The sequence below is a fragment of the Platalea leucorodia genome, assembly GCF_965183815.1.
Source record: "Platalea leucorodia genome assembly, chromosome: 1".
NCBI classification, from domain to species: domain Eukaryota; kingdom Metazoa; phylum Chordata; class Aves; order Pelecaniformes; family Threskiornithidae; genus Platalea; species Platalea leucorodia.
In genome coordinates this window covers 78,360,655-78,374,074 of record NC_138823.1, presented here as the reverse complement: position 1 = coordinate 78,374,074, position 13,420 = coordinate 78,360,655, and the positions used below count along the sequence as shown (strand labels likewise).

The 13,420-nt window shown below is 37.2% G+C and overlaps 1 protein-coding gene across 2 annotated transcripts in view; it reads right to left on the bottom strand.

Annotated features, from left to right (window-relative positions):
- The window catches only part of ADCY2 (adenylate cyclase 2), a 229,908-nt gene that overhangs the window by 69,606 nt on the left and 146,882 nt on the right, over positions 1 to 13,420 (bottom strand). For both annotated transcript variants that reach the window (XM_082305789.1, XM_082305790.1), the window contains exons 7-12: positions 12,873 to 13,000; positions 6,629 to 6,787; positions 6,134 to 6,266; positions 5,628 to 5,804; positions 4,253 to 4,296; positions 1,523 to 1,603 (exon numbers count right to left, since the gene is read on the bottom strand). In XM_082305789.1, coding sequence (XP_082161915.1) covers positions 1,523 to 1,603; positions 4,253 to 4,296; positions 5,628 to 5,804; positions 6,134 to 6,266; positions 6,629 to 6,787; positions 12,873 to 13,000 — 722 coding nt within the window. The remainder of the gene's footprint in view (positions 1 to 1,522; positions 1,604 to 4,252; positions 4,297 to 5,627; positions 5,805 to 6,133; positions 6,267 to 6,628; positions 6,788 to 12,872; positions 13,001 to 13,420) is intronic.

Below are 13,420 nucleotides of genomic sequence, written 5' to 3'. Positions count from 1 at the left end.
ACAAAACCCACGCACAATTATAAAGAAAACAAAAATGTGATTAGTTTTGTGTCCTAAATGTAGGATATATTTTATCTAATTTTTCTGAGTGCTTAGAATTCACATAGTTAAAATATTATTGAATTAACTTGCCATTTGGGGAATCAGCACTTTTGACAACTTATTTTCAGGTACCGAATTGAATAATATCGTTTAAGTGATTCATTCAGCAAACCAATACAGGGACAGGCAGAGAATCTAGTTTTGGAAGGTGGCATTCAGCCTCTCTGATATATAAGATCATTCCTTATCTTTCTGCAGTTCCCCATGTAATTCACAAAATGCACTGAAACTTTTTCAGAAACCTTTTTTATCACACAAACATCTTTTATCCCCAAGTTTCTCTGAATTTTATACACTAGTTAGATGATAGGCATTCTCTGAGATAAATCAACATGGAGTACGATCATACCAATACTTTATTTTAATGCATTTATACAGATGCTTTAGTTTTGACATCAAACCGTCATTTTTACAATCCACTTATCAGAGCAAGTGTACCTGAAGACACATAAAAACTGCCAAAATTTACATAGCTATTTTAGGCAAGTCTAGTATAATCAAAAGGCTTTGCCTATCACATGACCCACCCTCTTTCACTGTGTTCTTTGTATGACCTATAATATAAAGCCAAGTACCTTTTAATAGGACTATCAGATGCAAAAAAACCCCAAATGTGACATATAAGCATTTAATAATTAGGTGTAATACTCAGCTGATTAAGATTCTGAGTAACAGAAGTAGGGGGGAAACATGTAATTCATCACAATTATTGACCACATTTTTGAAGGGCAATTCCCTTATTTAATCAGATAAATATAAGAAACCTGAACACTTATTTTGAACTGGTATTGATTTTTCTCTCAGTCTTATCTATTCACCAGCAAACAGAGAATATCAATACCGCCTCCAGCTCTTCCTAGGACACAGAAGAAAATACATGCCATGATGCCTCCCCCAACAACTTCAATATGCCATCAAGCTTAGCCTTCTCTAAGAAATCAACCAACCAGTTGAAACAAAGAGATATTAAACTATGATTTTAGGGAAAGTTTCTAATTCTGAGAAGATGTTTCTGTGACAATTGCAAAGCATCAATTTTCACGTCATTCTGATTCCCGAGCTAGCTATTTCTTGTGTGTTACTTCTCTGCTCTCAGATGAGATAATTCTGTAGAGTTATGGCTATGAGTGTACAGATACAAACAGTTACAGAGCAAAAATCTCTTTGCCATGAAGATCAAGACAAACCAAAACCTCTGTCACACCGTGATTCACAGGCACTGTCTTATCCCATATAGTGGAAAATGTTACTGTACAGCCCATCTTCAAAATGCGCAGAGCTTCCTATGCCAGTATTAGTGACACCTTTACTGTTTTCAGACTTCTGCGTGCATGTGGGAGCGAGAAATAGTAAACACTACCCTCTGTTGCAGATTTATGTCAAAGTTGAAGGAAGGAGACAACAGAGGATAAAAACGTACTTTTGAGCATTGATTCCATCAATGGCCTGGATCATCCTCTCATTCAGTTCCTCCTCAAACCTTCTTTTCTGTGATTTTGTTCTGAAATGAAAAATCTGGGAAGTTACTTTGGAAAATCATTACATTGTAAGTAAACATTAAATAATGGGGTGATAGCTGGCATAAACTTCTGAGGAGAATAACAATTTTTTAACATTTATGCTGCTATAGCAGCAATAGGCTTCAGGCAAACTAAGCCTCATAATAAGCTCTTAACAGAAACAGCATAAGCCACACAGTCTGACACATACATGCAAAAATCTAGAGTTTAGCTATTAGGGAGCACTCAAAAAACAAACACAAGAAAACATTTCATAAAGAAACCAAACCAAGAGAGTTCGGGAAATTCTGGTTGAAGGAAAGTCTTCTACAGTGTTATGAATTCATGAAAAAGAATGGGAATATGCTCAAATTCATAAAACATTCCTGTTTCTCGTAGTTATTTTTAAAAATCCTTGTCAGAATTGTATGATGAGCAATAATGTGCTAGTGCACTGAGGCATAATAAGTATTCTCTACCGAAAGCCTGCTAACTCTTCTTTTCTTGGAAATATTTTATTATTTTTAATATGAAAACTGAGCACCAAGTCTGAAATTAGTTCCAAACATATGTCATGTTTCTCTATTTATAACTTATAACACAACTGCAATGTAAAAAAGGATCTTTTCACTGGGCTCAGCCTGAACCCAAAAGAGGATCATCAGAATGGGTTTGTCTTTGCTAACATATGTTATTGCATACATCATCAGTCCTTTCAGCAGTTGCACTCTCCTTAAAAATGGAATATTTCAAATATTGCCAGATCATGTCTCTGTCTCTTGAAAACTTAAATCCAATGTTAACTTAATAACAATGTTTTGTAAGAAGTCAACGGTCAGATCTGAAATTTGACTCTTTGTTTACCAAAATTTTCTTAACCTACAAATTGAACCCTGTCAAAGGTAACACACATTTTCTTCAACATCAAGATTTTGGTTTATTTCCCCATAACCTGTTGCAGGATTCAAATTCCTACAGCAATTATATTGGTGTACTTACAGTAACTTTAAATGACCCAACTGATTTGATGCCTATTCAATGCTATGGAATTTAGGTAAGAAAGTGTTTACAACTTACTTTTCACATATGAAACAATCTGCCTAGGAGAAATAACTAGATAGATGAGGAGACATTATCTAATCACACTTAATCCTCTTGGCAGATCCCTAACAAAATAAGACTATCATGTAACTAGAAAAGATCTAAGACTGCCACAAACAGAAGCCCACAGTCAGGCTTCAAAACCCGCATTTTCATATTCAAATAAAATACTGATTTTCAAAATGCTTATTATCATTTCAGCTCTCTCCTGTGGGAATGACTAACTAGCTTATCTAGAATCCTAGTTATATGCTTCACTATGGACATTAGACTCCAGTAATGGTTTCTAGAAACTCCTTCCATAATATGGTATCAAGACACGTGGTAACATTTCTATCTTTTGGATCTATTTTGGAGTGGAATTTAGAAACACAAAAGCAAGAACATCTCAGAATGTTAAAGAATTGCATTATTGACAAATACCACAGTCCAATGGTCTTTCTTTTTACCATAAGGCTGATAGAAGTCCTTTTGACATACTGTCCAAATGTAAATTATCAGTTTTAAAATCAGAGACTGTTTTTATTAATATCATGTATATTCGGTCAAAACTTGTTCACCTTCCGGAATTTAGCAATATTTTAAGTAATTGCATAGCTCTCCAGTAACCTGTGATTTGTTGAGGAGACATTTACCAAGCAGAACGATGGGGGAGGAATAGACAGAATGACTCGTTTGCATAACCAAAGACAATAAAAATACAAATTTTTAAAGGGTTCTTTCAAAGAATTTTATAGTATTTGTGACATTACTTATAATTTTGCAAGAAATATATTATCTGAAGTGTTGTCAGGTGATAAAATAAAAATTAACCATTCCAGGTTTCTGATAGTGCTAAGCTTGTTTTCTAAACAGATGTCATTCTTTTCTTGATTTAGAAATTCTGAATGTTTTTAAAGAAGCGATCAGTTCAGCCCTGTTTCCATTTCTCACCATCTTGCCCTAGTCATTGAAGTATCAAGCAGGAGAATGAAAACTTAAAGCTATTGTGATTTTGCAAACATTTTGTGTAGCAGGAGCACTACAGGAAGACTACAAAATGCCTTTTGAATGTTTACTACTGCAAACATACTTCAGACTTTGAAATTATAAAACACAATGCAAATACAAAGCGATTAACAAAATATAGAAAATGTCTCTTAGTACGTATTATTAGCTGTTGTAACACAAATTATTAACAGCCCTTTCCATCTTCCCTTTTCTTACTCTTTTGTGCCTCCTCTCAATTTTCCTGCATATAATTTTCTCCTCACTGATAGAGTAATTGGGTTGTTAGGAGAAACGAATAGTAGCCCATCAACATATTTATACTAATTCAGAATAATGCTATTTGTTAGCAGGAAGTGTATTCACAACTCATAAGTAACATGTCTGCCAAATCTGTTTCCATAGCCCGTCTCTATGTAAGAGGTATCAGCTGAAAAAATAGTTTGGGTGAGAAATGGCCCTCAATATTTGAAAGCATGCCTTATATACATATGAATCCATATGAATGTATATGTATTTATATGGACTTTATATGAAGAAGTGATTTTTTAAAATTAATTTACCTCTCTCTGCAACGCTGAAAATGATATTGCCCCATGGGAACATCCTAAAAAACAAAAGAAAATACCTATGAACTATAATAGACTTTGACAACACTAAGTTGCTTTAAAAATAGTGTTTCACATAAGGAGAAAAGATTCCAATACAAATACTTTTAGCATTAGATTAAAACTGTCTAAAAGAAAAATCCAGCCAAGAGTGAAGATGGAGTGACCTGGAGACAAACTGATCTATCATTATAAACACTAAATAACCAATACAACATTCTGAATCCAAGAATGTTTTGCTTTACTAGAAAGTCACTGCTTCAAAGTCACCACTGTTTTAATGTAGTCCAAACTCCTGTCAGCTTCAGCAAAAACCAACGTTAAGTGTTTTTGAAAAAAACAGACCTGAGTGGCCAAATACAGGCAATGGTCATTATTTTTTCTTGATAAGCAACAGCAGCCATCACAGCCACACTTATTTGGCGATTAATAGCGATGGATGGGTACTTTCTGTCATGAACACGTCACAATCCACATTCTGATGCACTGTATTTATTGAACAAGGTGGGTTAGGTGCCTCAATCCTACATTCTCATATGTTACAGGAACAAAACTGAATGCCAATGGTGAAAACTATTAGAATTTACCTTTATGTTTGCACTTCTTAGAAGTAGAAGATAATGCAATGTACAAGCTGTGGACTGACACCACCTTACTGACAGCAGTAAAATAGTGTTAGCAAAATTAAAAAGAAATCTTTTCTGTTCAGTGTAAGAGGTGTAACATTGCACTATAGCACTGTGAAACTCAGGCCATCAGCCATAGCTGATGAGTGGTTAGTGCACCTTCAAAAGGTAGATGTTATAGTGAGTACGGATTTGGTTCCCAGAGAACTCTTCTAATAAAGTCCACTCCAGGTACCATAGGGATATTCTAACTTCATGGCTTTTGCTCCAGTTTGGCCATGTTCCAAATGAAGAATGTGGCTAAATAGCCAATAAATCTCAGGGAATGTCTCTATATCAAAAGTGGTCCTTCCCAAAGGTGTTGCGCTCTGGCTTTATGTTCAAAATGTCTTTCCACAAGGTGAACAGCAGACACTCTACATGCTGTGAATGGGGCTCAAGCTTAGAGGGTCAAATTGTGTATTTTAGGAAGTGTGTTGGACTCCTTATAATTCAGAGATGCACTTGTAGCAAGACATGGCTCCTTAGAGTCTAGTCCAAAGCTCACATCCCAATGGAAGAGCTCCCAGCAACTTCACTGGGTTTATGCCCTGTACAAATGTGTGTATCTTCTGCTATGAGAAATAACCAGGTATTTAGCAGTGAGCACCTTTTTCCTTTCAAATATTGCTAAATTGTATGAAATGACATAAGTAGGCCCCTACTGTTGTGCTAATCTTGCCGTTTTCAGTGGTCATGCTGTCCCTGTGGTGCAAGTGTGCAAATGGCTTGGCTGCTCCCCAAGATTCCAGGTACCGGGTCATGCGGACAGAAGCTCTCATTTTGGCTCCATCAAGAGTATGTCGAGGTCTAATGTGGTGCTGAGGGCTTCGCTTCTCTCCCTGGTTGACAGAGAATAAAAGGTGATATCAACCTTGGTGTTCATTACCTTCTGAAACAGTAGTGCATCATCTGGTACCACGTATCTGCATGCTTAGGAACTTAAAAATGGAGAGATGCTAAGAACCTGCAATTCTTAATGATATTGTTGGGAAATATCAGAGACTTATTTCTGAAGAGCAGGAAAGATTTGCAATGCAAACATTATGTATTTGTAGGCATCAGTAATAGCTCTGATCAATATCTTATGGTAGTGAATTATTCAATAAAGAGACTAGTGGTCCTGCTCAAAAATAACTATGACTGGCCACAAAATAAAAGTACTACTAACCTTGGGATTGATTACAAAGTAAGTCTTAACATTATGCTCTTTCAGATATGGGTCCCTCACATCTCCGTCCCCATCTTCCACTTTGTAAGCTCCATTCAAATGTGCCAAGGTGACAGAGGTGATGTGAACACGGCTGAAATTATATTTTAAAAGAATGACAGAATCACAAATACCAATCAAAAGCATAATTTGAATCTGATCAACCTTTTTTACTAGCTTTTGGATGTACTTTTTATACGCTGCTCACTTCATTTACAGTCTCTCTAATCTCATTTTTAGAAGTTGTAATGGGCATAAATCCAAAGGTTTCTATCCACAAAAAGTACTCTAAATCACAGGAAATACCGAGTGCCTGTTTTGTTTTGTTTTTTTTAAAGACAGCACTACGAATTAGTTCCGGTTTCTCCATGAAGGCTGATGGCTGAAGAGATGGTACCTATGCGTTTCTCCATGGTACAAAAAGCCACGTGTCCAAAGGTTAACAGAGCCTCTTACCCTGGGACTCCTCCAGCTTCCATGTGATTTGCCAGAGTAACATCATGTGACCACACATCGTACTGCCACTTCTGTAGTCCAATAACGCCACAAAGCACGTTCCCAGAGTGCACTCCTACACGCATATTAATATCAACTCCAGTTGCGTCTCTCACTTTCCTGTAGTTGAGAAGAAAATCTGTGTTAATATACATAATAGGGCCTTTGTTTTCTTTTAATTTACCAGTCAAATTAGCAGTAACCATGGTGATAACATTCATTTATTTTTAGCATTGTCTCCATTCTTTTTATGCTAGGATTATTTTTATGTATTACCTTTACTATTATCTATATTTGTAACTATGTTCAGTAAATGTTAATTCTCAAGTCCATGTCTGAAGTCCCTTCTTTTATACTCATTTGAAACTATTTGGGAGGGCTGAACTAAGAAGTGGAAATGTTCGGTATCATGATAGAACCTAGGGACTAACTTCTGTTCTACAGGCAGCCTTTGGTATGGCTTTTAATGCAGCAACAGTCCAACAAACATATTTTGGTGATCTGGAACTACTGTTATGCATGCTTCTATCTGAAGACCCTAATATCTACATTGGAGACCTTCTCATATCTCGTTTCTATCAGGTCTCATCACTCTTGCATGCCTGTTTGCAAATGGCTCTGCTCTGAGAAGAAGGATGAAAAACGCAGCACCTCAGGATATTCTACAGGCTGGTGGCTCATACAGTTTTTGGGGATATGGGCTCAGTACCATTCACGCTGTGGAGAACATAAGCTCAACAGCCTTCTACATGGTTGGTGAACACTGTACCCACTAGATTGTTATACAAGGAATGAGAGGCCACCCTCACTGTCCAGACCACATCTAAACCTTTGACTTTTCCAGTGACTTTAGACAGAGTTGAAGTATCTGTTCACCCCAACCCAGATCTCAAGAGCCCTACACATAAGATAGGCATTAATCTTTCCAGAAGAGGCTCTTTTGAATCACAGGTTGGTGACTAAAGTCAAACAACCTTTTGACTAAAGTCAAACAACATTTTCAGACATATGTCATATCAGTACCTAACAACCTAAAGAGTTATAAAATTAATTCAGATGTCTACAGGTTTATACAATTCTAAGAAATAGGAAGATCATAACTTAACTGGATTTATGTATTTAAAGCCCCAACTCATGAGGACCAAAACCTAACCAGTAATAAGGAACATGTACATACATTTATCTTGGGGGAATTCAGGGTGTTGATGGAAGGAACAACTATAGAATAAGAAACCCAAATGGGTCCTGTATATAAGTCAGGTTCATAGTTCTAGCAACATCTTCATTCTCAAAGATGAGAATCATCAGCTCGGTACCTTCTGAATTACAGTATTAAACTGGCCTGTTTATCTTTTTTTGAAAGGGAACACGGAACTTAACAGGCTTAATTTGATATGGTAAATCCTATGTGTAAGCAGTAGTTCTCAAGTGTTCTTTTTCTGGGAAATGAAAATAACAGGAGCATGACTGAAAGAAAGTATTTTGTTAAACTGTTTTGAAGTTATTAAAAAGAAGAGAGGAGAAGTTTTTTAATTCCCTCAGTCTCTATCAAGTGTTTATTGATATCTCTTTTCACTTTGCCATTTTACACTGCTCTCCTGTAGCTAACATACTTGAAAATGAACTGCTTGTAAATTATCTTTGTAAGCAGTTGGCAAATGACAAACACCACTTTGCTCTGCACAAGGAATATGACACAAGCTTAACACTTTGGGAAAAAAAAAGTGTTTTACAAAACTGGGCAAAGTGAAAGAGGAACAGTTATCCTCTAGGAGTGCTTGTCAAGAGGCCACCCTGCCATATTGTGGAGAGCAAGCCGTAAAGTCTGCTTTATAATAAGCTCTCAGGAGTTAAGGAGGGGAGCAAGTATAATATGTTCCAGAACTGAATCTTCTCTTCTGTCTCACAAATTACAGAAACCACAGAAGATTTTAAATTAGAAGTGTTACTCTGGACCAAATTAGGGTTTACTACTTCTCTCCTGTGCTCCCTGAACAATTGCTATGAAGATGCAGGCACTGAATGCATCTAAGAATGTAGCCTATCACATCCCCACAGGACAGTTGTCTTACCAACACAAGTATATCTGAAACTTCCCACTATTATTTCATTTTCTGCTCCCACAGTCTCTCTGATTTCCCTCAGCACACCAGAGTCAGTGTGCCCATCCTGGCTGGGCAGTCAAAATACTCATCAAAACTGTATTTTTCCTATTGCGGCCTGAAATTTGAGTTTGTAAGGATTCTATGTTTTTCACAGGCATGGGTAGCTTGAAGGTAGTTGTAGCAACTTTACTCCACACAAGCAAGAGTTCAGGTCATCAGGAAAGCATCTACTCTGTTTATCTGAGCTTTATTGATCGGTAATTCTAGACTAATATATCGAAGACTCACCTAGTCCTGTCTTACACACTTTAACACATTCAGTGAGCCTTGAACACTTAGTTCCTCGCAAATTGCCAGCTTTAAAAGCATAGTCCCTTTTTGGATCAAACCTGCAGGAATGAAATCATACCTAAAAAAAATAATTTTATTTTGTAGCTAGCTTTCAAATTGGTACAACCATCTCATCCAACAGTTTCTTTCACTTTCCTCTGAAATGGAACTCATTTCACGCTACCAAATCAAAGACAGCCTTTGAGAATCTGTGGCTGAGAAATATGTAAATTAGGAAGTCACCAGACAGACAAGGGGGTGGAGTTTGGGCTGGAGGAAAACAGCATATATATTCATACACAAATATATTTTGCCTTAACAGATAAGCTCTAGCCTTAAAGCACCCAATTAAGGTGGCCAGCTCTCAACATCACAGGCAGCACTGGCATCTATGGCTTGATAAGGCGAGCATCCCACTCCTGGGCAAGCAGGTTGCAGGCTACGAGAAACATTGGATTTGCTCCAACATAGAGCAAAGAAGCAAAGCAATTAATCAGTGGGACTAGTAACATGTTTAAATGGAAACAATTCTTAGCATAGTGAGACTGAATTGCTCAAAATGGAGCTATGCATCATTAGGAAGCAAGACTGAATAAGGCTTTGTACTACAGATCACCTGGTAATTTGGTAGAATTCCTGCTTTTTGCTTCAAAAAGAACTGGAACTGAAACCATATTCAGGTGGTAAAATCCATATAGAACTCTTAATCCAAACAGCAAACTGCTTTATTTCAGTAACTTATGCACTGAGGGTTCGGTTTGCACCTCAGTGACTGAGTATAACAAAACCTCATATCTGATAAAAAAGATCATTTAGACACAGTGAGTCAAACATATATTGAGTGACACACTTCCAACAGCAAGAGTATTACTATTTCTAGTTTTACAGGCCACAAAAGTATTTCAGGAGATGCTTCCACACAAAGATGCAGCAATCACACAACAAAACATGGAGTTGATTAGTAATCAGTAATTTCTATTCACTTGCAGGCTGCAACACTTGACATAATACTTTGAAAGCATTTCAGAACATGGGGTACAGATTCCTCCATTCTTACAGAGATGTAAACAGGCTATGATAATCAGGCATCTGTCTACAGGACCGTTGTGAGTTCTGACTACAGTAATGAAGTCAGATCAGAATGTGCTACACAACTAAAAGATAATTTTCTACTCTATAAGGCTGCTCTTACCAAGGAGGACATTATCATCCGGCATTAACAATTGACATACTTGATAGCAGCTTGAGCAGAAAGTTATTTCAAAGAAAACTGGGAAGTTCTGAAGTGTGAGGAACTGACAGATTGCTCTCTGAGCTCAAGTAAAGCATTGCATTGTGATGTGTAAAATTATATTTTCAGTTCTTCGTGAAGGGCAATTTATGGCTTGAGTTTAGCATTGTTTTTCCAACAGCCTGGGGGGGGACTCAGAACTCACACAAACTCTTTTACCTACTGCCCTACTGAAGGGATGTCAGTTTTAGTTCCAAATACGCTAGAGAAGCAATTGGTTTAATTATAATAATGTTCTAGTATACCTAAATGATAAAGAGAAAGCATCCAGTGAAAGCAACTGAGGAAACAACCAAATCGGTGGATTTTCATGCTTGGCAAGGAGAAGTACTCCAAGTACCATTTTAAAAAAATAGCGTCCTTTGGACACAATGTAAGGTACAACCATATCTGGATGAACAAAAAACATTTTAGAAAATGCAGCGACCTGATTCCTGTACTGAGGTTAGTTTTACAAAAGCTCCCTAAGGTAAGGAGATAAAAATCCCAGTTTCCACAAACACTACACCTTTTCTGTGAATACCTTAAAAGGAAAAGAACCAAATTTGCATTAATCAACCTATCCATACAGTAATTACCCTGTATTGAATCACAAGACCAGGCAACTGAAAGCCGAAAACCTCTTGTGACTACAATCACACACATATGAGGGTAATATTTAAGGATTAGAGGATTCACTTTTGTATGCCTGTTTAGTCAATCACTGAGACAACACTGTTCAACATAACTACATTTCATGATGAGGCGCACACCACACATATACCTCACAAGGATGAGGTAATTTTTTACTTTGCTACCTTGGACAGTGGTAAATGTGATTTGGGCAAAAACATCAAAATTTGAACTGAAACTTACGGACGAGCATACCAAGTTTTAAAACCAAAGCCCATTTGTTTAAAAAACAAATCACAGAGGTCACTGCTAAATATTCAGACATTCACGTGATATATATTTTTACAAAGTGTAGCTCACCTAGATATACTGTAATTTTAGTCAAAGGAAACTTAGCTTTCCTACAGAAAAGATATTTGTACCATTAACAATAACTGCTATAAGTAACCATTTACAGTATTTTAACTCCTAAAAGCTAAAAAGAACTTCAGGTATGAATTACAGATAATGAATTGTCTGAGTTTGGTTGAAAAAAAAAAAAAAAAAAAAAGAAGTGGAAGGTTTTTTAATTGTCCTTTCCTCACAAAATGTTTTCTAAATAAGCTAACAGAATCAGACCCTTGCTTAACAAATAAACTACAATACTGAGCTGAAGTTTCTGAATAGGTAAGTTACAACTGCTATTTCAAAAGTAAACACATTAGGATTCTCAAAAACCTTGTTCTGTTTTCAGTTTCAAAGACAGAACAAGCACAATGATTATGGGAAAGAAATAAGGGACAAATAACCACAAATCCAAAATACTCCTGATAAGCACCGAATGCTCCATGGTGCCTTAATGTGTTAACTGACAAAACTTTTTGGAAAGTCCTCACCTAAAAAATTAATTTCAGAGAAGTTGAAACTAAACCTAAACCTGGGGTCTAGTAAGACAGGCACATTTTATTGCTTATTTAACAATATGGGAAGCAGACCTCAGCCTAGGAATCTGTAAGCTGTTAGAAATGTCTTTGGTAGACATGCTCAGTATCACTCCACAGGCTCAGGGCTTGAGGCATCTTAATTGGGACAACTGCTCCTGACTACTACTGAACTCCAAGCTCATCAGGAGCCAGGAGCTCTGGCCTCTCACAGAGCTGTTTGACTAACAGGTGCTTGGCAGCATCATGACTCTGCAAAAAACAAAGCTTTCCAGGTCCTAAGTGATGTCTATTGGGATATTTACTATCTCATAGTTACAGAATCACAGAATAGTTGAGGTCAGAAGGGACCTCTGGAGATTGTCTAGTCCAACTCCTGCTCAAAACAGGGCCAGCTAAAGCAGGTTGCTTGGGGCCATACCAGTTGGATTTTGAGTATCTCCAAGGCTGGAAACTCCACAACCTCCCTGGGCAACCTGTGCCAGTGCTCAGTCACCCTCACAGTGAAAAAAATGTTTCCCGATGTTCAGAGAGAACCTTCTTTGTTTCAGTTTGTGCCCATCATCTCTTGTCCTATCACTGGGCACCACCGAAAAGACCCTGGCTCCATCTTCTTTGCACTCTCCCTTCAGGTACTTAAATGCATTGATGAGATTTTCCCACCTCAGCTTTCTCTTCTCCAGGTTGAACAGTCCCAGCTCTCTCAGTCTTTTCCTCATATGAGCAATGCTCCAGGCCCTTAATCATCTTTATGGCGTAGTGACGAGATAGCCTGGCACAACCAAACATCTTAAAATATTTCTTTGCTGAGGCTGAGATCACGATTACCATGCTGGACCTTGTCGTGAAACACGCCAACTACTGCAGGTCTATCTGCAGCACAGCTACAGATAGAAAAGAGACAGAATTTTTATTGTTGAATATTTAATAAAAAGTTCAGCACTTACTTAATGGCTTCACACATGTCCAGTCCCATTTTCACGCAATTCTTGGCATGATTCTGAAGAGATATAGGTAGTCCAGAAACACAGTAATAGCAGTCACCTAGGATTTTAATTCTCATACATTCATTTTCCTGGAGGAAAAAGCAAGGTGAGATGGTCACTTTCAACTTGAATTACATAAATGAAGGGTTACTGGTACAAAGACTGACTTAAATGATATTAGCAAAATCATTCTACTCTAAGCTTGTTTCAGCAGAGAAGGGTTTGGCTTGCTAAAAAAGAAGTGCTGTCAGAGAGTTTTGTACAGATGATTCCTCCATCTGTTATGGTCCTTAATGGGCAAAACCAGGAAGTAAGTTAATTGTAAAACATATATCTGCAGTGTTGTTCAAACCTTAGATTAAAGAACTGAGCCAAAGTATCATGTACTGGATCTAACTAAAGTCTCTTTGTTTGAAATATGAAATCAAAAGACCTAGCCTTCCACATTCTTATCTTTGAAGACATACTATGCAATACTTCCTGAAACTAGCAATCATAATCTTATTTCT